The sequence below is a fragment of the Buteo buteo genome, chromosome 19 (genome assembly GCF_964188355.1).
Source record: "Buteo buteo chromosome 19, bButBut1.hap1.1, whole genome shotgun sequence".
NCBI lineage: Eukaryota > Metazoa > Chordata > Aves > Accipitriformes > Accipitridae > Buteo > Buteo buteo.
Window position 1 is genome coordinate 10,227,731 of NC_134189.1, and position 26,533 is coordinate 10,254,263.

Here is a 26,533-nt window from a genome sequence, read left to right on the forward strand (position 1 = left end):
ATTATCTGGAATTTGGTTTCCTGTAGTAACCCTGATTGTTAAAAGCTTCCAGCGCAAACACGGTATTTGTTGGTGAAAGTGTTTTTCAGCGCTGGCACTGGCATGGGTGAAGCTGATGCAGGTCAGCTACATGGACAGCTGATGGTGGGAAGCAGAGGAGGAAATGTATCAAAGCATGATAAAAAAGAAAAAAAAAAAGCAACTTGAGGATAAGCTGCAAATAACACTTGTGGGGAGACACAGAAACAAAAGTCCCCAAGGGGACAGTCACCCATGGGGTTTTCTCTCCCACTGGAAGGAAAGAAAGACAAAGAAGGGATCCTGTATGCCTCTATTGTCCCTGTGTCTCCCATTACCCCAAAATCCTGTTTTATTTGGCTGTTGCTACGGCAGCTTTATGATATACCCTCCACAGCATACTTGCTCGTACAGAGACATTAAACTAGCCCAGGTCTGCACCACAAGTCACGGGGGTCCCTTCTAACCCTTAGCTGGTAACTTTTTTTTATCCCCCCTGAGATGCTCCAGGCTGCAGCAATAACCAGGCTCCTCTTGCCTCACTATCACGGTGCTTGTGGCAGAGCGAGCTCAGTGCTGGGCTTGGGACTGAGAAGAATGTGAGGAGGAGAAAAGCGAAGTTAAAAAAGCTCCACTATTCCCAGTTTCCACAAACATTCTTTTCCTCTGGTGAAAGCATCTGTGGGGCCTTTCCTGGCCCAGTTTGCCGGTTAGGTTTGGCAGCTGCCCGGTTCCCCTGAGATCGGCACGCATACCACTCGTCCTCTGGAAATTCCTCCCCGGCCGCAGGGAAACAGGTCACCAGCCAGAAGCCGGGCTCCAAACTCACTGAGTCTCTCTCCGCTCAGGAGGAGCCAGGTGGGTAGCTGAAAAAAAGTTGCTGACAAAGGGAAAAATAAATTGTTCAAAGCTCGGAGGTTATTTGAGAGGAAATGGGGCAGTGGAAAGGCGATGCTGAACGGCATTTGGAGAACCAAATGCACAGGTCTCCTGCGATGCCTGCCTGACACCCACCCCTCCATGGCACTGGGGGAGCAGAACACTGATTAGGTTTTGCCTAATTGTGAAGAGAATGAACTGCATCGGGCTGGATGTGGATATCTGCTGTGAGCCAGAACATTAGGATTTCATCCTCTCCATCTATTTGGCAGGTGGTGGCATGCCCCAAATGGAGTTGATGCTTCTAATCTCTTCTCTGTCTTGGAAAGAGTGCAGGTTTTCCAATCTGGCAGGGCTTATTTGAGCCACAGAGAGGGAGACAAGAGAGGTGAAGGCAAAAGGCAGAGATGCTAAGAAAGAATAAAGAGCTGGAGGTAAAAATGGCAAATGGAAGGAAGTAGTATGAATGAGAGAAAAAGAGGAAGAGAAAGGAAAAGTGCAGAGAAAATGTGATAAATGTGGATGGGAAAGATTAAAGCACACATATGTTTGTGATTAGGGTGGCATTCACCCCCTTGTCAGCATGGTATGCATCCCTATTTGAACCCCTCCAAAGATGTCCATCTGTGACAGCTGGTCTTCATCTTATCCGTCTGCTTCTCAGGCTCGTGGGGTAGCTGCATTTCTCTGGAGCTAGCACTGCCTTTTTCTCACATAAGCAGGATTCATGTTTGCTTCTGGTCCCCACCAGCCTCTCGGTACACCAGGATATTGAGATACACTAGTCTGGGCAATTCACCACTGGTCACAGTATAAAAGTTAAAGTTACTGAATCAGCAATATGTTGAGGTCTCTACACATTTTTTTTTTTTTTTTCCCCCCTCACTTTGAGCTTTCTAAACTATGTAGGTATGAAAAAAGACTCTTCCCACTGCCCAAGCAACAGCCTGTTTTATTCCATGGAAGCTGCAAGGAACTTGCTCTTTTACAGGGCTATAGCATTTCCCATTAGTACCGGTCAAGCTTTTCCATTAACACTAGTCATACTAACAGTGCCACAGCCGCACAAGTCCCTGTTTCACCCTATCAGTCCCTAGAGAAATGGATCACGTTTTGCAAGCCCTCAGTTTCCTCCCTGGTTTTCATAATGCTCACAGCCATGACATTACATTTTTGTTTATGCCTGGTTCTGAAGAAACACAAAGTAATTGTTTATTGAGTTTATTTATTAAACACAGACTTTATGTCTGAGGGAACTGTTCGTGTCTTAATCCCCCTCCTAAAATAAAAGACATGTAAGGCATGCCTCATTTTTATTTACGGCAATTGTTCAGGGCTTGGCACTGAACAAACTCCATTTCCAGTTAAACACTACTTGTAGACATCCTAATATAGTACAGCATGTGTTAAGTGAAACCATTCATTTGTCGTAGTCGCAGCAATTTCTGGTTTTCTGGATTACCATGCCAATTTGGCAGAAAGTTTTGGAAGGTAATAAGTGTAATGATAAAAACGTATATACTGCTTGTTTTGTTGCTTTCTACTGCCAGGGTTTTTAATAAACAGAGCTCAAAAGGGCTGACCTATCTTGACTTGTACTTAGCAAATCTAAAGCTCAGTTCGGTCCTCACAAAGATACAAGGACAGAAAAGTACCCAAAGATCTTTCCACACTGAGGCATCCCGTAACAGGCATGTGATAAAATCAACAAAAATCAGATACAGTCAGGCCCATTTAGGCTCACGTGGCAAAGGGCAGCGTGTGACTGCTGTGTTGGGCTCTCCAGCAGGAGGAGGATGACGATGATGTGGCCCTGGTTCCCCACAGGATGCCTGGGAGAAGCCAGGGTGAAACGACCAGGCAGCACGGTGTCTGAGCTCAGCTCAGAGGATCCCAGTTTTGATGAATGCCCTACAGATACCAGGTGCCCTCTGCCAACCATCAACAACAGCCAAAACCTGCTTTCTGGCCCAGGCTTGGGCTTTTTAGCCGCATTATCTAACCTTCCTGCCTTCCCGCACCAGGTCGCTGTCTCTCAGTGTCCCCCATCCCTCCCTAAAACCAGCCCTGCCGCACAGAGGGACGTCAGCAGCCACTTGGCTGAGGTCTGGGTAATGCTGAATGCTGCGGACCAAGGGAATCCTCCAGGAACACAGAGAGCTGAGAGGGGGATTTAGATGTTTAGCAACGGGACTGAGAAAGATGAGGCAGTCACGAGCTGGCAATCGCACGGACGGGGGCCTTGTCTTGCCACGGTGCTCTGTTTCTCATGTTCACAGCGGGGAAATGCTGTGGGCTCCAGCTGATGAAGAAGACTGTCTTTAAAGAGTCTGCCTGCTAAATAGCTAAGTGTTAGGGATACCGGAATAAATTATACTTCCCTAGAAAGACACTCCTTTTCTAGCCAGAAATTGTGTTTAGGGAGCAGGCTGCTGGACATTTGCTGGGAATTTCTGGAGGCCTTTCAAACCCTGAAAGTCTAACTGCATGTGCCACAGACCATCAATCCAGCACGCATCTGGTTATGTCAGCCCGAATCTCTGTGCATGGCGCTCACAGGCAGCTGAGGTGAACTCCAAAGCTGAACAACACGTGCACATATATCCTCCAAAGGAACATATGGGGACTCGTAAGCAAAATATCACCATCAAGGCAAAGAGCTTGGTTTCTACTTGCATAAATTTGTCACTGAAGTAAATGCAACCAACTCGTCACGTTTTCAATACTCTATACCTCTCCCTCCTTTCTATTTACATGGTCAAAGATGGAAGGGTGTATCATGTCCAGCTGGCTTTTTGGACCCATCTATGATGTCCCCCAGCAGCTTTTCACTCCTGGTTGAATTCATGCTGCCAAACAAGACATAAACTCTCAAAGAGGCAAATGTATTTCCCCAGATGCCTCTGTATATGAATGCCGTAGCTTATGTATGTGTATATGTATATGAACCCAAGGCTGGACCTCAGGACCCCCTGAATGTCTGCCCGCTGAGGTGGAAAAGAGTGCTATTCCTTCTCACTGCAATTCAGCTGGGAGCACCTACCTGAACATATAGTAGTTATCTGTTTTCAAACCCCATGCATCTCCTTATGGGTGCTTTTGTTGACAAAGTAGTGCATGCATTATTTAAACAAAGTTATAAATCACCTTCTGAGTGTCCCTTTCACAACAAAATGGAATGCTCATGCCAGCCTCTCTCTGTAACCCAATGCAATGGGTGACATCTATTAACCCAGTGTGCCCGAGGAGCTCAGCCATGACAAGCTAGTTTGCATTCTGCTTCATCCTTAATATCTGCACGCTGCTCAGAGGTTGTGGTGGGTTGATCCTGGCTGGATGCCAGGTACCCACCAAAGCCGTTCTATCACTCCCCCCCCCTCAGCTGGACAGGGGAGAGAAATATAACAAAGGGCTCGTGGGTCAAGATAAAGACAGGGAGAGATCACTCACCAATTACCGTCATGGGCAAAACAGACTCAACTTGGGGAAAATTAACTCAATTTATTACCAATCAACCAGAGTGGGGTAATGAGAAATAAAACCAAATCTCAAAACACCTTCCCTCCACCCTTTCCTTCTTCCTCGGTGCAGCTTCACTCCTGAATTCTCTACCTATCCCCCAGCAGCACAGGGGGACGGGGAATGGGGGTTATGGTCAGTTCATCACACATTATCTCTGCCACTTCATCCTCTTCAGGGGCAGGACTCCTCACACTCTTCCCCTGCTCCAGTGTGGGGTCCCTCCCATGGGAGACTGTCCTTGATGAACTTCTCCAATGTGGGTCTTTCCCACGGGCTGCAGCTCTTCACAAACTGCTCCAGCGTGGGTCCCTGCCACGGGCTGCAGTCCCTCAGGCACGGACTGCTCCAGCGTGGGTCCCCCGCGGGGTCACAAGTCCTGCCAGAAAACCTGCTCCAGCGTGGGCTCCTCTCTCCACGGGGCCACAGGTCCTGCCAGGAGCCTGCTCCAGAGCGGGCTTCCCACAGGGTCACAGCCTCCTTTGGGCACCCACCTGCTCCAGCGTGGGGTCCTCCCCGGGCTGCAGGTGGAGATCTGCTCCACCGTGGACCTCCCTGGGCTGCAGGGGGACAGCCTGCCTCACCATGGTCTTCATCACGGGCTGCAGGGGGACAGCCTGCCTCACCATGGTCTTCATCACGGGCTGCAGGGGAATCTCTGCTCTGGCACCTGAAGCACCTCCTGCCCTCCTTCTGCACTGACCTGGGGGTCTGCAGGGTTGTTTCTCTTACATGTTCTCACTCCTCTCTCTGGCTGCTGTTTCTGTGCCTGCTGCAACTTTTTTTCCCTTCTTAAATCTGTTATCATAGAGGCACTAATCCCATCGCTGATGGGCTTGGACTTGGCCAGCAGTGGGTCCATCTTGGAGCCGGCTGGCATTGGCTCTGTCAGACACAGAGGAAGCTTCTAGCAGCTTCTCACAGAAGCCACCCCTGTAACCTCCCTGTTACCAAAACCTTGCCACACAAACCCAATACAGAGGTCAAAACAGAAATTAAAGATTAGTGGGGCTAGCATTTAGAAGTATAAATAGGGGAACAATGGTTAGTTTGTTGTATTAATGTGCTGCAGTATCTCAGACAATGATTACCTCTTCCCTATAGGCCAAAGACCAGTAATAAAATTCCCCTAATATGACAAAAGGAAGTCTTCTGAAGATGACGCAAGACAAATATCAATCACATGTTCAAAACCAGATGATCTCTATAAGCTTACCTGGGAGATCATCATCACTACCAAGCTGAGGAAGAACTGTCATGCAGAATTATCACACGATGAAGTCTAGTTTTCACAAGGAGTGCTTCTCTAGGCACAAGACAACAGATATCAGATTTACCAAAACACTTTTCATTAGCGGCCTATAATAACAACCCATGGAGTGTATACATGCTGGCAAAAATTTTTCTAAGTAAGCACACATTTCATTATGCAAGCTTCAGAGTCTTTGAATTAGTAAGAAGAAAGCCCAAATCCAGGAAAAGATAGGTTCAAATTTACAGTGTGAGTACCACAGCAGCTTATCTAAAGTGCTTCTCCACAGTAATACTGTTTTCTTTACCAGTCCCCACGCAGATGAATTAAATCAAAGAATAAACTCCCAGCTGGTTTTAGTCAGCAATATGCTAGAGGTTTTCACTGGAAATCAAGTCTTCCTCCCTTTCTCCAAATTTATTCTTCCTAAGTTTAGAGCATGAGGTCATTAACATTTTTTCCTTAAATATTTGCTTAGACTATTTTACTGTAAGCCAAAATCTATTTTACAAGTTCAGCTCAAAAGAGTCCAGGAGAAGAGAATGTATGGTAAGGAAGAATAGCACTGAATCAAATACATGGGACAAATTGGCAGGGTCCTCTTGGGCTGAAGCCATTGAGAGATGGCATCCACAGGGGCAGAAACTGCAGCAGCAAAAGATGTTGAGTTTGGAATTTCCACTGATTTTAAGAGCAACTGTCAGCGTTTTGTGCCTTCCAGGTCCCACTCCTCAGAAAACAAGATATTTGGGTTATTTTGTTGGCTGTAAGATTTCTGTAAGCCTGAATCTGACCTTCTCTCCCCTCGGATCCCAAGCGTGCCTTTCACAGCACGGGGCTCTCTGTGACCTGGCTGCCCGCAGAGCGGCATCAAAGGGCTGGTGGTGCCAGCTCGGGTCATCTGAGGCCCTCGTCCGTGGTGTCCAGCTGCCTTTAGCAATTTGCAGTACTCAAGGTTCTGGCAGGGCTTTCGGTATTTAATGGTGAATCCGGTTGTACGTCAGTCTCAGCTTTAGTTCAGCAGATTGTGAAACCTGAAATATCTAGGAATAGTCAGATTTTGCGAGCATGCAATAACAAGGAACAGTGGAAAAATGACAGCTTTTTAAAATGGAAATCCCATGTGTGTGTTTGTGGAGTGGGGAAGGCAGCTATAATAATAATCCATTTTGCGTTCATCCTTCAGATTTCATTGCTATGTTTCCAGCAATATCACAAAGACTGTCTTGGCCCACCATTGCATCTGTACACATTGAAATCCACCAATAGATTTTTGTGGATGATTATATTTGAGTTCCATTAACTTTTTGATATTAGTTTCATGCAGATGCACAAATTAACATAATGGGGCCCAGACTTTCTTGCAGGTGTGAACTTGACAGAATAGACGCCTTCTCAGAGTGACCCTCACTCACTGCTCCAGGAGAGACACATGGTTCCCCTGCCTCTTACCCAGGGACAGAGCAGCTTTTCACCCTTCATGTTCTGCTCAGGTGGTGAAACAGCTGTACCAGTCCAGTTCAGAAACATACCTGAATCCATCTTCAGCTCTTAGTTACTTTCTCAGACTTCTTGTCTTTATCATCACTACTAGAAAACATACAATGCTTTGAAAAGGCATTGCCTCCAGAAGTAACTCATTCCCTCACAAAGACCCAGTATCCCCCTGCTTTCTGTTTATTGGGCAAGGCTGATTTATACACTTTCTCCATCCAGCACATATTCATGTCGTTAAGAAAACCAGCAGCAGGTGCTCTGATATTTGGAGCTCAATGAACAGCTGGAAAGGCAGCTGGGGTTTCCCTGGTTTTGAAGAACAAGTGAAATCCCAGAGCAGAGGAAGCAGAAAACTGGGGTTTCTGTATTCTCCTCCTAACAATTTATTTCAACTTGGATGGGGTTTTGGAGGAAAGGGGAAGACAATTCTGGTTCTTTCTAATCTGAGGGAGAAGAAATGGTCAATATAATGTTTATTGCTCCTCAGTTTTGAGCTGCAATATTGATAGTTAGTGAGTTTGAGGAATAGGTTCTTGTTTCACATGTGCTACTATATGTGTTAGCAGTTCATACGCGAATAAAGTAATAAATAGTTTGTTATCAGTTCAACAACAGTCCCTAGATTCACCATCAAACACTTGAATTTACTTCTTAGTTGAAACTATTCACAGATAGCTTAAGTGAATAATTCCAGGGTCCCCATCATTTCTTCTTTCACCTCAACTAACAGCTCCATGATCTCAGTGGGACAGTTCCCATAGAATAATTCAGCACAGGACAATTCAATCAGCAATAACAGGAAACCTTCATTATTTTTCTTAATCTGCAGATCATATGGCCATAGATTTTAAAGTCGGGATGCCCACGTATTTTTTTGATTTGGCCACCTGCACAGAATTTCAGGTAGAATTTCAACAGATCCAATGCATCGCGTTCCATTAATGCATATCTTCTGAAAAGGCAGACAGTTTGAACTGGAAGACATCACGAGGTGGAAGTCTGTTAATTCTCTCCTTAGCTCGTAGCAGGGCATTGCCATTCTCCCAGATAAAAAGGCAAGGTAATTTCAGAGAGCTCCTAAATCTACATAGTATTGGTTGTTTAGATAAAGCACATGATATTGTTCCTATTCTCTGAACAGACATTTTATGGAACTAGTCAATGACAACAGTTAATACTTGGACTGAAGAATCTGAGCTGTCATTCATGACAATGAAATAAAATTCATACTGCTTGCTGCTAGGTCTGTGGTTCAAACTGGACCTTTGATTCCTTTCTCACCATCCGGTCTTGGAATAAATTTTAGATATTCTTTGTGCCAGTCGAATTTACTCTGTTAAATATTCAGTGGGATGCAACCATAGAAGGGAAAGAAGTGGTTGGCAGCTAGTGGTCCTGCAGCCAACCCTCACCTCTAGCAGGAGCAATGACTACACCAGTTGATGTGACCATCCACGGAAAGGAGCCCATGAGCTTGGTGGTTAGATCAAGGGTGTGTAAGCATGAGGAAGGGCTTCTGCTAACCAGGGCTGATGTCCATCCTTACGTCATCTGAGAACTGGAATCATCACCAAATGTCCTAAGAGCAGTTGGACCACACTTCCATTGGGAGTTTCTCCCATGTAGGAGCACTGCTGGTGTAGCAGCTGTGACGGGGAGTGGGACAGCTAAAATCTACCAGTCTTTTTTTGGTTTGCTTTTCCCCCTGGCTTGGCTCACTGTGTGGCCACACAAAGTGGTGTCGGCACAGAGGGAAGGAGGGAGAGCCTGACGGGGGGGCAGGCGTGCGGGACTACCCCTTGCAGCTGCAGCTGTGATTAGGTCAGCCTCAGCAAACCCCTAGCTACTCAGTCACCTTCGCCTGCCAGAAAACCAAGGAAGCCAGACTGAAAAAAGAAAGTACAACAAAATAGTAAAAAGGCCATTCTTAACTACTGGACGCCTTTCCTCTGTGCTCAGTGTCTCAGCTGTGTGTAAATGTGTGCCTGGGAGGTGGCGCAGGGCTCGAGCCCCCCGCTTTGGGCTCTGCGATGCTAACATAAAACCGGCAGGGAACTGGAGAGACAAAGACTTGGTTTTGAAGGGCTTTCCTTTCAGAGCAGCAACAGTATGGTGCATAGAACTCTTGGAGCTGCTGCGGCTCTGTCTTTCCCCGTGAAGCAGAGCTCTGATTTCCATTGCTCTCGCTCCACTGTTCAACAGGAGAGTCATCCACTTTGCTCTGCTCCTAGGGTCCTTCCCACAGCTCTGCACCGAAACACCAACACCCAGCTGTATTTCTTCCCTCCCTTACTCCCTCCCTTCTCTGGTCCTTCCTGGGAGAAATGGAAGTAGATTGGATCATCGTTATATCCCTTCGCTTGTTCATTTGTAAGAAACGGTTTCAAATGTGGTTAATTAAGATTGCTTTGTGTCTTCCCCTTCCATAAGGGCTGTTGTGAGCAACACAGATAGGGCAGGAGAGGTGACCCTCCAATGAAGACAGGGATATAAAGCACTGGTTCATTTCCCAGCTCTGCCTGACATTTTCAAATGTTGTCCAAATGTGTTGCCAAAATTGCTTATTGCCTCTGTGTTAAACCTGTGGAACAGGGTTGATATTTCCTTTCTTTATTGCTGTCCTTCACTCATATAGTGTTCACCATAGCCTATCCCCTGTTCCTGGTAATATGGCAGCAAAATGAAGGCTAACAATATGTTTCACCTACTTCTTTCCTTCAGTTTCTCTGCGTGCATTTTTTCTCTCCATGCCTTCTGTGGCAACTTTACTCCAGCACGTTAAATGTCTCTTTTGGCTGACTGCATCTTTTTTTGTGAGCATAAATAATTCCAAGTGGGGACCCCCTCCTTATGACCAAGGGAAGAATAAATAACACGGCATACATTGCTCCAGGCTGGAAACAGGTGAAAATGCTGCATAATGGAAATTCCATCTGAGGGAATAAATTCTCAGACCATTTTAGTTGGTTGATGCTAGTCATATCTTTGAAACCATTTTACTTAAATCATAGAGGAAAAAAAATATCCTCTGCCTCTCACAAATACAGGCTCAGATGCACCATTTCCTTCTCTAGCAATATGCATTTCTGTAAACATAAAGGGTTTTTGGTCTTTTTAATACACCTTTATATTTCTTACTTATGCCAAGTAGCTAGAAAGGCTATTACCACTCTAGTTTTTATATAGAAACTCTGTTGCATGTTAATCTAATCTAACACTTCTCAGGTCATTTATGAAGTGCAGAAGTGCAGGCTGGAGCAGGTTCTGTTTTATGGAACTGAGACACCCTTTCAGAATATGTGTGTTTCTTAAAAAGGAGATAAATTAATAAAAGGTAACTTTGAAAAACTGATTATGTGATGAACTAAGGGATCGATACAATTTGTTGTTAATTTTAAGTGTTTTAAACTGATTTTTTTTTCTAAGAACAGTGTTGCCCGTTGCCAGCTTTTGTAGGGAGATCTACTTCCTACATCCTTACTGACAAAACTTAGACTTTCAGGGTGGAGCTTTTTTCTTTTAACCATTCTTTTTATAATTACAGAAGAAACAAATGTCTGTTCTCACTTTTAGCCAACAGGCAGGAATAAAGAGAGACCATTGCTGCTATTAATTTCAGTCTTAGGAGCTAAGATAGCAAGGATATGGAGCTGAAAGTAAAACAAGGCAAATTCTCTTGGTAGCTGCTTTTAAAAATGTGCTAGTTCATGTTGGTTTGTAATTAAAATGTCTTCTCCATCTCACTGCTGTGTTCTCCTAAGGGGCATTGGGATTTAATCTCCCAATAATGGAGATTTAAATGTATTAAAGTTGGAATGCACAAGCTTTTGCATTGCACTTGTTGTCATGGGAGCTACTTATGTGACTAACTGCAATTCCAGATACAAATTTCAGAAGCTAGCCTATAGCACTGCAATGTTTTTCCCTTGTCTTTCTAGGTTTTTGTATGTGTTTCCCTTATTTTATTCCTCTTATTCTTCCTCCAGCTTCCCGCTCTTTCCATTTCTCCTGTGCTAGGGCAAAGTGTTCAATCATTTCTAATACAGCAGTTTTGATACCAAAAAACAAAAAGTCAGGAAGCATAGAGGAGCTCTGCCTGAGCACACTCCATTGCAGGGCTGACCAGCCAAAGCTCAGGTTCTGCTCTGGCAGTGATTGCATGTCCGGGGCAGTATAAACACCTTGCAGATCATGAGCACGCATCCTTCTGCAGATGAGGCAAGCGCAGGACAAGAAGTAAAGAAGGATGGGATTACCATGCATAAAACCTGTTCATTGCTTATTAACACTGCTGGTTTTGTGATTTACGTTACTACTTTCACTGCCCACAACACACCTCTCATAGGTCAACACCACTTCACCCTGGAGGAAGCAGTGTTTCTAGTACCAAGATCTATTGCAGGCACAAAGCAGATGAAAGGCTCAGGGCAGCAAAATATTTAGTGACTTTGATTGGCTGCAGGATGGTAAGGACAGGTATTTCACAGTTAGCTTGAGGCAGTAAATTGGGGATAGTGAATTATTGTTCTAGCAACGGAGCAACTCAGCATAAGGACCCACTAAAGAGTCAACTGAGAGAAATAAAACTCTTTACATATAAAATACACTTCTGGTCTGATTGTAAACCCTCATAAACAAGGTGATCAAAGAGGAACAAAAAGCCTTTATCAAGGGTATGCAAACTTTGACACTCATGTCCATTTCTCTTCTGCAGTGCATGGTCAAGGAGAAATGTAGACACTGAGTTCAAAACAATGCTTCCCATAAAATGTTAAAGAAAACCCTCTTGTGAGCATTTCAGGCATCTGCCCTGAGATCCAAAGCAACAATGGCTTCTAGGAACTGCCCAGCAGTCTCTGCAACAAAATAGGTCCAGCCAGCCTAGATCACTCATAATTTTGCACAGCATTATAATGGCTGCTGTGTCTGCCTATACAATCACCTTGTAGACAGCACTGAGTTCCTTTGGTTTAGCAAATGCTTGAATTTATCTTGAAGAATCATCTCCATCTTCCAAAGAATTCAGTGCTAGTGAGAAAATCTGTTATCAGGTTATCAACAAATGTCTTGACAGGAGCCTCGGGCTTCTCTGAGATCCATTTAGTGCAAGTTCCAGGCAGGGTAGAAAAAAATGTCGTGACACAAGGAAAATTTCCAGCTCACTCACTAGTGGAACCAGAATATGCTCCCGGCTGACTAACAGCAAGCTTAAAAGGGTTATCCATCTGTCCCAGGATGTGGCTTTTTTGACTCTTGCAGAAGCTAGCATAAAAAAAAAGGCTGAGCATGACCATGGATTTTTTTATTTGCTTTCCTAGCCATGTGATGTTTAGGCTAAGGAAAAGCTCACACCACTGGAGTATAATTCAAATGCTGTTTCTTTGGGCTTGTTGTAAGACAGAACAAAACAACAATAGCCAATGAATTTATAAAAAAATATTTTACATACTTTACCATGCCTTCATAAACAATAACCTATAAAGTTTTACATTTTCCTTTCCTTTCCTTTCGGGGTCAGTACGCATATTTGTTTCCACGCACAAATGCACTCACAGCACTGAACAACTATTTTGTAGTAAATACTTTTATTCACTGCTTTACCAATAAGATAAAGCCAAGCAGGGAGAAATTGCTGTCATTATAATTTGGGATGCATTAACTTCTTTGTATTGAGGCCTACGAGTCCTGACTTCAAAAGCTTTGAGCAGGAAAGGGAAACTTTTGCTGTGATGGATCAAGCTGGATGTACTGCTGAGCTTGTAGCAGTTACTGCTACAGGGTGGTTGTGAGCCTGCAGTAAAAAGACGGTTGTGGTGGTCTGAGAGGATATGGTTTTGTAGAGCCCTATTAATCCCTGTTACAACTCCTGGTGAACACATAAAGGAGTTTCAGAGATCGCTTTTCCTTTTCAGGTCCATCTCTGAACAGGAACTGCTGCCGCCTGTGCAACCGCTCCCTGCCTTGCACTCCCAGAAACAGGGGGCTGGTCCCAGGAAGCCAGTGATGCCAAAAGAAATTATTTTCATGAGTTTCTTTAGAGTCAGGCCCCAGTAATCTAAGACATAAGGACACAACCGGCAGCCTGCTGACTGAATTTGGCTTACAGGACAACTCCAACTGAGCCACTACCTTTCCCTATGCCAACAGGCAATCCTCCTTTGCTTAGCTTGCAGGGAGTCAGGAGTTTTGGCCCCAAAGTCCTCCTTGTTCCTCTGCTCCTCCTATCCTTCATGAAAGGGGTCCCACTGAAGCAATGAGGTAGCCTTTTTGCATGCCCCTGAAGTCAATCAAAATCATTCCTACTGAGTCATGACCCCAGTTAAACTGTGTTCACATCCTGGAGCCCCAGGGAGCTGTACGTGCTTTGGAGCAATGCCTGCGCAGGGCCTGATTCATGTTCTTGGCTTCATACCTTTTCACAGGAGAAGAAAAGGGCATCGATGATGCACAAATAATTGAGCACTACTGCAGCTATGCTCTGTACTTATTGAGCAAACACATCACAGGCAGCAATTGGGAAATCATGAGCAAGAGTGTGAACTGGAAAGCAAAACTAAACATCTGTACCCTCCCCAGTGAAACTGCATGGAAAACCTGGGAGAGGATCATAAATGTTTGTCACGGGGCTCATGAGGTCCAGAAAATTCTGGCACAGTTCTTAAGAAAGATGAAAGCATCTTTAAAATAAAGGCTATTGTCAGCCTCAACTGTGACATTACATTTAAACCATAAAGAAATTTCTAAGCTGACATGAGCTAAATAGTTAGAAGCAGGCCAATGAGTTGGCAAATATGGCTGCAGCTTTTGTTTAAAAACCAAGGTAGTCCTTAAGGAGAAGTGGAGTTGAATCAACAGAGCTGTGGGAGACTGGATGGACTCCTGCAGTGAGCAGTGCCAAAACCAGGGACTGCTGCACCACATTTTGACACGCACTTTTAGCCACCTTTCATGGTTTAACCCCAGCTGGCAACTAAGCCCCACACAGCCGCTCACTCACTCCCCACCGGTGGGACTGGGAAGAGAATCAGAAGAGTAAAAATGAGAAAACTCATTTATGACTCATGTCATGAAGACAGTTCAATAAGTAAAGCAAAAGCCGCATGAACAAGCAAAACAAACCAAGGAATCCATTCCCCACTTCCCATGGGCAGGCAGGTGTTCAGCCACCTCCAGGACAGCAGGGCTCCAGCACACCTAGCGCTTACTTGGGAGAACAAACACCATCACTCCAAACATCCCCCCCTTCCCCCTTCTTCCCCAGCTTTTATTTCTGGGCATGATGTCTTATGGTCTGGAATATCCCCTTGGTCATTTGGGGTCAGCTGTCCCGGCTGTGTCCCCTCCAACTCCTTGTGCCCCCCCAGCCTCCTCGCTGGTGGGGTGGGGTGAGGAGCAGAACAGCCCTTGGCTCTGGGTGAGCACTGCTCAGCAGGAACAAACACATCCCTGTGTTATCCACACCGTTTTCAGCACAAATCAAAACACAGCCCCATTCTAGCTACTGGGAAGACAATTCACCCTATCCCAGCCGAAACCAGCACACCACCCTTAGGACTAGACTTGTTTGGTGCCCACCATCCTGAGGCAGAAGCAGTGGTGAGCTCCAGGGCACAGGGTGAGGCCCTTCAGGGTCGGGCGGGTGGGCTGGGAGTGGGTGGCTGCACGCAGGGACACTGGTCCCATCCACCTCCAGCCCTGAGGACTCAGTGGGCAGGGAGGGAGATCAGATCAGGGAGCACTCCTAAGCCCCCTTTGAAGAAGGGATTTGGAAAAGGATGAGCCTGGTAGTATACAGCTATATAACAGAAAATGCTTTCAGCAAGGATAATCAAAACCTTATTTTTCCTACCTCATCTCTGTGCATCATAAGCTTTTTGTTATGTGACTGTTCAGCCCTTAGGACAGAAGCGCCCACTCCATTGGAGATGTCTCGACACATTTGTAAAAGAGGTAAAAACAATAAATCAATGGGAGTCTTTCCACCGACTTCAGAGATTACAGGGTTGGGCTTTCTCTGTCAATACTGATTAGGGATCTCTGCTCCCCAGACATTCACGGCTACTGCAATTGAAATTAATTGGCTCCAATGTCAACATAAAATAATGCACATTGCTCTGCATCTTCCTATGAAATAATTGCTTGATAACTTTACAGGGAACTCCCTTGGGGAAGAAAATAGTAAAGAGATGGCAAGTCACAGTAATATTCCTCTGCTGTTCTTTGATACAGCCCAACTAACTCATGTCAGAGATGGAATTAAATGCAGGAAGAAGTCAAGTCAGCAGAAAAGTTTCAAGTGGAATTTGCAATCGGTAAATGCAGAAACTGGCTGCAAACCTTTCTCTGTCTCAGCTTTTATGCTTAACTTACATGTGTGTTAAGTCAGTGTAATGAAAATCAGAGAGTGCTTGCTCTAAATGCTCACATAATCTTGGAGGAACTCATGAATTCATGGAGAGGACTGTGGAGGGAGTGATGGTGGAAGGATTTGATGACTGTGCAGGAAGAGAGAGAAAGGGAAGGACTGAAATAAAATGTGGATCAGGAAAATCAGATCACCATGACAAATACAGATGAACTCTGAAAGAGGTTCTGAGTAGAGTCTCTAAGAACTGTAACAAAGTTTGATATGTTTTGGGAACAAGATAATGAGATCGGAGAGTCAGTGCTAGCCCAGTCCCCACAGAGGATCGCGTGCCTCTGATACGCATACAAAGTCCTTTCTCACAATATGTAAGATGTGAGGAAGAAGTTTTTCACTGTGAGGGTGGTGAGGCACTGGAACAGGTTGCCCAGAGAGGCTGTGGCTGCCCCATCCCTGGCAGTGTTCAAGGCCAGGTTGGATTGGGCTTTGAGCAACCTGGTCTAGTGGAAGGTGTCCCTGCCCATGGCAGAGGGTTGGAACTAGGTGGTCTTTAAGGTCCCTTCCAACCCAACCCATTGTATGATTCTATATAGCAGCTCAGGCTTTTGTCCTTCTGAATCTTCTAACCTAATCCATGTTATCCTGGGAACAGCTGAGTAGGAAACCCCAGCTGCTTTCTGAGGTGTTACCTGTGATTCAGCAAGCGGGTCAGTACTAAATTGATAATATGGCATTCGTTTTTGTGCAAGTCCGTCACTCAGGCTTTTCTGGGTGAGTGGTGATGGGCTGAATCTGATGACTCCTAGCTCATCTCCGTGGTGGGAATCTGCACTTGGCCTGAAAACTAAAAGCTATGGGTGTGATGACAATAAACATGACAGCACTGAAGCAAGATGCCACAGACACCTTTTCCGTGGCTCAGGGAATATTTGAGATGTAAACCATCTGCATATGTAGTGGTACTCTGCACTCTGAGGCTGTTTCCACTGAAAGGGCATCTAAAAGGCATAAAAATGAATCGTCATCATTATGGACTGGATTTCTGCCAGCTGCTTAGTAATTAGAGTTTTAATTGCCCAGTAATAAAAGTTTTAACTACTCAGCAATTAGTGCTTGAAGTTTCAAGTGCTTCACATGCACTCAATCGCATTCTCAAATTGCCAAGAGCAAAAGATGGAATAGCTCCAGTGTGTCTCAGCACAGCTCTGAGCAAGAGGGGTGAACATCAGTGATGGAGCAGCAGCAGAAAATGGGTATAGCCCAGTTTCCAGTGGTCAGCCAGGCAAACACTCTCACAGAGCAGAACCTGCAGGCAGCTTGTGACCTTTCCCAAACTCGCCACCTCCTCAGCTGGGCCAGACAAGATGCTCGGGTGGTAAAGGCATCATGCAGGGAAAGGCTACTGCAGAGACAAAGTCCTTTTCAACATCTCTGTTCTTTTACTTGGTACTTTCACTCCTTCAGGCTTTTAGTCACATACCCTGCAAGTACTATTCAGTTATTTAAACAAGTTTTAATCCAAACGTACATGGATCCAACAGGAAGCACCTAGCTCTGTAAGTGTCTTATCAAAATGCCTGAAACCCATCCCTGCAGGATGCATTTACAGTTAGTAGTATCCAGCTGCAGGATGTTTATTGCAATTCAACAAAATATTTTACCTATACTATATTCCCTAGCTAATTCAAGGCCAAAATATCCTTTGCTGGGTCAAGCATGAATTACTTCATACCTAGTATTATCCTAATTAATTTTCCTTATGCTAGATAGTAAAGGTCCTAATTAACACAATCTCTGAGGGCCTGGTTTCTTTCTTCTTGCCTTGCTAGAACTTAAATATCATTAACAAGTCAAACTTTAACAAAGTCAACAGTTGGTAACAGCCCAGGAAACAAGACTGCATTTAGGCTACAGAGTCTAGAAGAAACTGCATATTCGTGATCTGCTTGGGTAATCAAAGAGGCAAATTGTCTGAGGAACCATGTAGTCAGGGAGCAGGGACAACTTTTCCATAAAATAATTACAGTTGCTCCAGCTTTTTTTTGCATGCCCAGAAGAGAGAGCTTTAAGTGACATTCAGGTTTTCTACAGGCAGCATGCAAAACCCATCACAAGAACTTTGGCAAAATAAGACAAAATTGATCTAGTAAAAATATTTCATGGAAAAAATCTGGTAGAGAGAGGGTGGGATGAAACTTTTCAGAAATTCAAAGCAAGCTGCATGTTCTGTTAAATGTTACTTGTAATCGTAGAAGTCTAAATTTTGAGGGGGGGGAATCATAATGCCTTTCAAAATGTGCTTTTTTTTTTTCCTTTTTTTTTAACTAGTTTCAAAATTTATCTATTAGCAAACAACAGTTAAAGTCGAGAAGTGAAGTTTATGAGGAAATGAACTGATAGTCACATAAGCACAGCTTTAAAAAACCTTCCTGTTCCTGAGTATTAGAAAAAAGCCAACAAATCCAAACTATGGTTACCTAAACATCAACATCTAAATCATACACACATAACATTAAACAAAACAGAGTTTTTCCTCTCTGCTCTGAAAAGAACTTACACCTTTTAGTAGTACCTAGTTATGGGGTTAGTAACCTAGTTAGTAACTCAAAGCATTTAGGTGGTCTGTAATGTAGCATGAGATATTTTCTATACTCTGGACTGTACAGGTCATTGATCCCACAAATGCTCTACCTCACTGGGGTGCTGAGTTCAGGGGCTGTACGTCTGTTTTCTGTCTCATTTCCCTGAGACAATATCTGCAGTACACTTCATAGTGGTGAATAAATACCTGATCATAGCAGACTTTGTTGTTTGTAGCTATAACACTGTGAAGTATTAAAGTCATGATAAATTGGGATTCACCTCATTGAATGTAGCTGTCTTGTCTAAGCTGGTAACAGGCTCGATGAATAGACAAAACCATCTCCAAAAGGTGAGTCCCTCCTTCCGGACATCTATGCACAGGACAGATAAGGTGATCTACCCTCTGGAGGAGCTGTCTCTGTCAACTAAGGAGACATCAACATTTAGACGGCTGAAACCAGGAGAAATGTAGGGTCTTAGAAGTGTGACAGTAGAAGAATGGCCTGAAGAAAGTAGGCTTTGTTGAGGGTCAGTATTGATTTCCCCTTGCAGAGCCAGGAGAAGAACATGTATTTCAGGCAAAGTTGATGTTGCATTTATCATTATCATTCCTTACACCGTGTCTGCACCTCAGAGTCGCAGGCCTGCATTATAAACCACTCTGTGTTAGACATTGTAGAGATACAGGACAAACAGCTCAGTCCATGCCACCCATTTTATTTACAGTGAGAAATCATACTGTACAGTAAGTCTTTGCAACAGGCAGTTCTTTGGTTGAATTTACCATTGAAAAGTGTTTCCTCTTTTCAGCATTTGCCACCCTGTGGAACCTCTCTTTTCCTGTTATTGTTTTCCAGCTATGCTTTTCCCATCTGCTCAGCGATTCAAGAGGTCCTCAGCTGCCTTCCTTAACCCAGTGCTACAAAACTCGCTGGAAGATGTCGTCCTGCTTTATGAGGTTCAGTATATGGGAGCAGATGGTGCTTCAAGCTCTAACCAAGACTGGGGTTACTGTCCATACCGGGGTTATCCATTACCTGTTTTCATGTCACTTGTACTCATCCCAGCAGCAAATCCATTGCTGACTGTGTAATAGCTCACCAGAAAGGAGGGAACAGACATATATATTACAAACTCGGCTCTTTCAGCACTTAAGCAGGCAGCAGTTGCCTGCAGTACCTCAAATGTGGGTTCTAGCTCACTGACAGGCAAAATGAAAACCAGAGCAAATGCCTTTCCACTGAAAGCAACTTTCTTCCAGAACAGTTACATATTAAAAACACAATGCATTTAAATTCTTTGGTCTAAGTCTCAGTCCCAAATTATTTGTTCAAATCATTAAAGCCACGAGTATCAGTCATTGCAAAGTAATCTCAAGGGCATGACTGTTTCACTTCAGAATGGTTCAGGTCCCCTCTTTCACAGCAGTGGCAACGGCAGATGTAACACACAGCCTGGAACAGTGTCATATGGTCAGCTAAGGGAAAGTGGCCCACCTGAAGAGGGTACGTGGGTCAAATCTATCTATCCCAGACTTTGAGAAACTGGGATTGAATGTCCAAACAGGGCAGATGGGCTGGGACAGGGAGCTAGGCCACCTCCGCTATCCCTGACAGGGTAAATGGCCTTTTCCAGCTGCGCTGCTGCCTCCACCTCTCTAATCCCCATGTGGCCCCAGCAGCCACCCATGTCTATTTTGGATAACAGAAGACTACCTGCCCTTTCCTTTTCCTCTCTCCTTTCCCCATAGCCTGGCTCTAGTTTTCCCAGGTAGTCCTGGAACATGGACACAGAACTCCTGGAACACAGGAGTCCAACTTTCAGTTGGAGTCTTGATAGTCTGCCCCACCTCCAGCCAGTACAATGAGAGTTTTGTCTCCATTTGACCTAAAGTAGAGACCTAAGGACATGTTGTTAATTCACATTTACTCTGCCTAGAGTCTCTTGGAGAAGATAAATAGCTTTCTGTGTTCTGATTTTGTACCAGTTTCTTTTAGCTGAGCTTGACATTGACAAAGGTCAGAGGATCTCCATCAAAGACGAGGAGCTCGCTTCGCTGAGGAAGGCTGCTGAGTTTGACACCATCTGCAACGAGATTATCCCCAAGAGCATCACAGAGATCCGCAGGCTGACTAGCAGGCTGTCTTCCTACCCAAGGGTCCTCAAGAAAGAAGACTTTGAAAGGACAGTGCTGACCATGGTCTATACGGCCTACAGGGCCGCTCAGTCCCGGGGGCACCAGAAAGACACTTGGGTTGAATCCTTTGTCAATCTTTACAAAGCCCTGAAGCACGACTTGATGTTCCCATACAACAAAGAGCCATCATAGTGGGAGACTTGGTGCAACGGCACCTCAGCCACCTCTTCTGGTTGATAAGGGACACATGTAGCACGTCCACCACTTTATTCTGTAAAGAGTTTAATAGCCTGCTTCATGAAAGATTATTTGTTTTCTAGCTCCCTCTTGTGGAATCCACTTTATAGTTCCATGTTAAATGGGGAAAAATGTTATCGTCAGTCCTGGGAATTTGATTTTTGTGCTGGCTTGGAGGCACACTTTGTGACAGGCAAAGAAGGGAGTCTGCTGTACACCCCAGACAGACATGCCCTTGTTTATCCTGTGGGTTTCGTATAAGCAATACATAAGTATACTATGCTTATGCTCACATACCTATGTGTATGTGCTGGAGAATGCTGCTTTCCTGGCTAGGGAAACATGTTCATATTTTGGCTGGCCAGTAAAAGAATATTATAAAGAGATGCAAAGGCCCTCTGTAAAAGAAAGAGGTTTCATAACTGTCAGCCTTCAGAAATTATGCCACATATTATTCATTCCGAATATTCCTGTAAATAAGCACTGTCTGATGCACTTCATTTGGCTGAGCCAGTTTTTAATCACAAAAACATTTGCAGAAGACAAAGGGCATTGTGAACACCAGCAGCAAACAATGCCTGTGAACATATTCCCTGCTTCCTAGAGCTGCCTTCCCAAATAGTCTGCAATGAATCTTTCATTATTTACACATGACTTTGCTTCTGCTCCTTGTTTTTTGAGGGGAACATGGATTTGTCCTCAGCAGAGTCAAAGGCAAGACAAAGGCCCTGTTTAATTTAACGATGACACATTTTTCCTGGTTCTATCACTTGAACGTAGGTCATCTAAACCCATGCTTCAGAATCCCCCTGAGGCAAGGGAGGAAGGTGCATTAAAACATACCTGGTGCTGAATTTAGCAGTGTGGCTCATTTTTGATGGTAAATTATATATTAATTTGTGTGTGTGTGTATATTCATGCATGTGTGTGCGTGTAAGTGCTGAGTACATGGGAGAATCCTAAATTGTTCAGTCAGGGAACAACTGCATCCGACCACTTAGCAGAAAAGGCCATTCACTAACCCAGTGGTGGGAATTATGAATTTGGAAGCAGTGGAAAAGCAGTACTTGTTTACAGAAAAAATTGTTTTTAGAAATAGTGCAACTGATTATTATAAACTGCAGCATAATGATGGACAGAAAATGCACAGAAAAAGGAGATATATCTTGTCAGATAGATGACTAGCAATGAAAAATACAAACTCTTCTAAAGCAAATCCCCTAATTTTTGTGAACGAGTTATACGAACTCTGTTTCTCTATTGATATTAGAGATGTTTCTACTTTCAGAGCCCAGGAAAACAGCTGAACATTTATTTCATCCTTTCATACCAGCATTCTCTATCTCTCTGTTTGCATTATATCTTAAGGAGACAGGTCCAAATCACAAATCCCTGAGGCTGTAAAAGAGAATTGAGGATTCCAGCCCCAGTTCTGAATCATGTTTAACTGCTTTTGCATTACTTGAACAAAAGGAATGAACTTTTCTGTGTCCCTTAACAGGGATACACTGAGGACTGGAGCTGAAAAAAAATAAAATCCATCCAGCACCACCTTGCTGCAGCAACCAACAAATAGTGCAAGCAGTCAGAGCACGAGGGGTTTGGCAATCACCCGTGGGAATGCGGAACCACAGCAGCCTTGGGGCAGGCTGGCAACAGCATAAGCAGCTGAACAAAGGGCTTATAAAAAAAACAGAGTCAGTCTTGTTTCTCCCAGCAGTTTCTGTATGTGCATGCATGAGTGTGCATGTTTGCATTTAGACGCACGTATGTGTAGGTACACTTTTATACCTGAAGATCTTTGTTGGCTATCTTCAAAGCCTTGCTGCCATATGGCAAAGAAAACTGAAAACCTCAACGACAAAGCTATGAGCCACAAGCATCTCCGTCTCCTCTACTTGTACACACAGCTCAGCACCCACAAAGCAGCCTTGCGCTGCAGTCCACATGCCCTTTAAGCCTTCAGCTTTAACACTGGTGATCTGCTTGTGTTTTCTTCCCACACCATGCTTTACAAACATATGGAGGGGAAATGCCATGGAACGCACTCCTGCCTTTCCAGCTCTGCTTCTTGGCTCCCTGAAGCACCACTTGCAGGAAGAGCCTGGAACCAGGGCAATTCATAAATTCCTTACGGCCAGTGACTCCAAGTCTGCAAAGAGCAAGCACCACAGCAAGTATTAATTGCTAGCAGTCACCATCCAGAGAAATACCTCCCAGCCACTCTCCTCACCCCACAACAGGACTGTCCAGCAGTTGGAGTTTACTCATCAGTAAGTATCCCATAGAAAATAATTACAGATAATTTTGAATATCTGATCATTCCCTATGGCATACATACCTTACTGTACCTTACAAATTGGTAACGGAAACCTTTATCTCCTCAACAGAAAATAAAGTTTTTGCTGAGTTTGTGTCCCTCCTCCCATTACTGTGTGTAGTGTAGGGAAAAGATGTATTCCTTGGGAATGTGCTTGGACTGCCCAGGTTAATTTAACAGAGACTATCAATGTAATAATAAAAATATTCTACATAAAACTAATTGGTTTTGCACTGTATTGATTTCAGCATCAGATTTACTGTTTTGCAGCTTGCAGCATGAGTGACCGGTTATCTTGGACTGTGAAACTCTTCATGGGAGCAATGGTACAGGAGAGAAGAGGGAACAGCCCTTTCCTCTGACAAGTAGGAGGAGGTAATAAATAGGAATGAGAGTGTCTCCTTTTTCCAGAGTTCAGGTGGGAAGGAGCACTCTGCCTCAGGGCAGCTCTTTGGGCTTAGGGCAGCTTCCCTCCCTCAGTATTGCTTAAGATGCAGGTGTAGGTTGCCTGCTCCCTAGCTCAGTTTGCATCTCATCATGTCAGACTGAGTCATGTTTATATACAGTCCTTCTCTCATGGGTTAAAGAGCCATGGCCTCTAAAGGGCACCTTTCATCCACCCTTTGACCTTACAGCTCATAAAAAAAAGTGAAATAAAGCATAGATTTTTTTCATTTAAAATAAAACATTTTTACATTTTTTGAGTATATTAGACATTGTTTTAGTTTCTCTGAAACAACTGACAAAACAGATACAAGACACAGGGCAAATGGGTGTCTGTCTACAGGTCGTGTATACAACCAGCCAATGGATTCAGTACTAAATCTCCAGTACTTTCTGCCCCACAAAGAGCATTAATAACAGCAGAGTTGTAGAAATGTTTCTCCCCTAAAAGAATAGAGTAGAAAGCTGTTGTGGTTTAACTCCAGCCAGCAACTAAGCCCCACGCAGCCACTCACTCAATTCCCCCCCACCCAGTGGGATGGGGGAGAGTATCAGAAGGAAAAAGTCGTGGGTTGAGATAAGAACAGTTTAATAGAACAGAAAGGAAGAAACTAATAATGACAATAGTAACATTAATAAAATGACAATAATAATAAAAAGATTGGAATATACAAAACAAGTGATGCACAATGCAGTTGCTCACCACTCACCAACTGATGCCCAGTTAGTTCCCCAGCAGTGATCCCCCCAGGCCAACTCCTCCCAGTTTATATACTGGGCATGACATCACCTGGTATGGAATACCCCTTTGGCCAGTTTGGGTCAGCTGTCCTGGCTGTGTCCCCTCCCAACTTCTCGTGCCCCTCCAGCCTTCTTGCTGGCTGGGCATGAGAAGCTGAAAAATCCTTACCTTAGTATAAACACTACTTAGCAACAACTGAAAACATCAGTGTGTTATCAACATTCTTCTTATACTGAATCCAAAACACAGCACTATACCAGCTACTAGAAAGAAAATTAACTATCTCAGCTGAAACCAGGACAAAAGCCTCAAAATTCTCAGTCTGAGTCTGAATCCTACTGTTACTAAAGGCACATGAGCCAGTACAGAGTTCAGCCCATGCCTTACGAATAAGTGGTGTTCATGGATCAGGATGGAAGAAACATGAAAGACAAAAGATGCTGTCTAGAAAACAATGATTGTTTATTTATCATCAGTACTGGGACCTTGAAACAATAACAGACTGTTCAGCAACTAAAAAAGGTCTTTTTCTCCATTTGTGTGCATGTCAAAAAAAGGAGGCTGCTGATTTTCTCAAAGGTTCTGACTGGGTTTTGGATAATGGGTGGAGCAACTATTACCTTCCACAGTCCTTATTGGTGAATTAGAGTTGCGTGAAGCTTTTTAACAAGTTTTCATCTTGAGACCAAGTATAATCTGTGTTGGAATTGCCGTCCTGTGAATTCCAAGCTCAGGGTGAAAGTAGGGTAAAGGTAGATACAAAGAAGCCAAAACTATAGCAAAGAGACAAAATTTGGAGGAGCTGCAGATGTTTTTTTGTTTTGTTTTTTTCAAGAAGGAATACCTGCAAGTTTGTTTCTGTGCAGTGAACAATAGATTCTTGGTTTTAATAATTTTCTAGCAGAAAATTAACCTGTATTTGAGACATTCAGACTATCAAACAGGAGGAAAAGAAGCAGCCTGAAACATATCTCACCCAGTTAATGAAAACAGGAATTACACTGCTGGATGATGGAAGAAAAAAACCTTCCAAAACATGGGGATAAGAATGCAACACAGCTACACCTGTGATTCTGAATTAAAAAGAAAAATTATCAAAAGATCACTATGCTCCAACTTGCAAACCTCTGCATCTTATGGTGTGATAATAATTTGGATGTGCTGGTGAGCCCTACTTAAACTGAATGTCTTTTTAATTGAAAAATCATTAAGGTTTCTTTTCAAAACAACAGATTGAAGAATAAACAAATTAAGAAAGCTATTTTAGGTGATTGGGTGGGGATAGGAAATGAGGCAGTGAGAAACCTTTCAGGGAAATCCAGGTACAGGTGAAGAAAAAAGTGGAGTGAAAGTTGGAGTATCCGAGGAACCGGAGAAGAAACCCAAGGAGAAGAAAGCCACCAGAAAGTAAAAGAGCATGGCAATGATGAAGGAGATTCTCCGATCCAGAAATCTCTTGCTTGTTGTTCTCATTCCACTTCTGCTGCTTCCTCTGCCACTCTTATACCCCAGCAGCGTAAGTACCTTTTCATTTTCTTTTTAACAAAGCCTCCGAGTGCAGTAGGTAGTCATGCTGGGTAAGTCTGCAGTGTGCAAGAAGAAAGGCAAAGACCTAAATAAGCATTGCCCTTAGAAAAATCAAGGACTTAAATTTGAAGGACTGGGAAGGTAACTGAGAAGTCATCACAGTAAGAACCAGAGCTACCTTGAGTCATGTCACAAGTGCAGCTGAAGAACCAGGTGAAGCTAGTAAAGCACTACTTTAAAGCAGAAATATTGTATCTCTTCTTTTTGTACAGTAATGTGAGTGTGGAAGAGGGAACAGAACAAACATATCCACTAAAATGTTCTTTAAGGAGAGGTCTTTAAAAGGAGCACTTCTAGTGTCATTAGCTTTTAATAGTAAGTATGCATGGAGGGACTTCTAGTACCTGAGGATTTATGAATACTACCGCTTTATCAAATAGAAATGCAAAGGATTAGAAATTGTATAGCAGTTTTCAAAAATAAAACTGTAGTATTTTGTTTAGAAAGAAAAACAGTATTCATAGCAAGGAAATGTTCCTACACCACTGAACTGTATGTTGCACTTTGAAAAAGTTTTCCTGCTCTGAACTTCAATGTATATCTTGGCTGTCCTCTTATAGTAGTTTTCCATCTCTTCTCTCTCAAGAGAGGGAATGAATGACAGACAATTGTGCTCTTCTTCAGAGAACAGCAGAGCTCACCATTTCACAGAGGCTTGTTTTAGAAAAGGGTTTAATCTCCCCCAATGTCACTGGAAGGGTGACATAAGAACAGATACTCCCTGACATGCCCATATGGCACTGTAACTGCAGCATGCACTATGTGCCTTGAGAACCTCTCCTAGGAAATGAGAGATTCACTGCACTAAAATTTGTCACCCATGTTTGCTCCCTATGGGATTCAGAGACACAGGAATTCAGAAGCAATAAGAAAACTCTTTAATAACCAAGGGAATTGTAATAGCATCGTATGGGTGCTGAAGCAGAAGTTCACTGACAGTATTGCTGCAAGAA

At 43.8% G+C, this 26,533-nt stretch overlaps 2 protein-coding genes across 2 annotated transcripts in view; both read left to right on the forward strand.

The window, feature by feature from the left end:
• The window catches only part of FAM180A (family with sequence similarity 180 member A), a 30,539-nt gene extending 7,499 nt beyond the window's left edge, over positions 1-23,040 (forward strand). The window contains exons 2-3 of the mRNA XM_075050872.1: positions 18,971-19,071; positions 20,101-23,040. Of these exons, the coding sequence (XP_074906973.1) occupies positions 18,971-19,071; positions 20,101-20,442 (443 nt within the window). The 3' untranslated portion in view covers positions 20,443-23,040. The remainder of the gene's footprint in view (positions 1-18,970; positions 19,072-20,100) is intronic.
• Positions 23,041-24,275: 1,235 nt separating this feature from the next.
• The window catches only part of SLC13A4 (solute carrier family 13 member 4), a 28,530-nt gene continuing 26,272 nt past the window's right edge, over positions 24,276-26,533 (forward strand). The window contains exon 1 of the mRNA XM_075050874.1: positions 24,276-25,509. Coding sequence (XP_074906975.1) covers positions 25,411-25,509 — 99 coding nt within the window. The 5' untranslated portion in view covers positions 24,276-25,410. The remainder of the gene's footprint in view (positions 25,510-26,533) is intronic.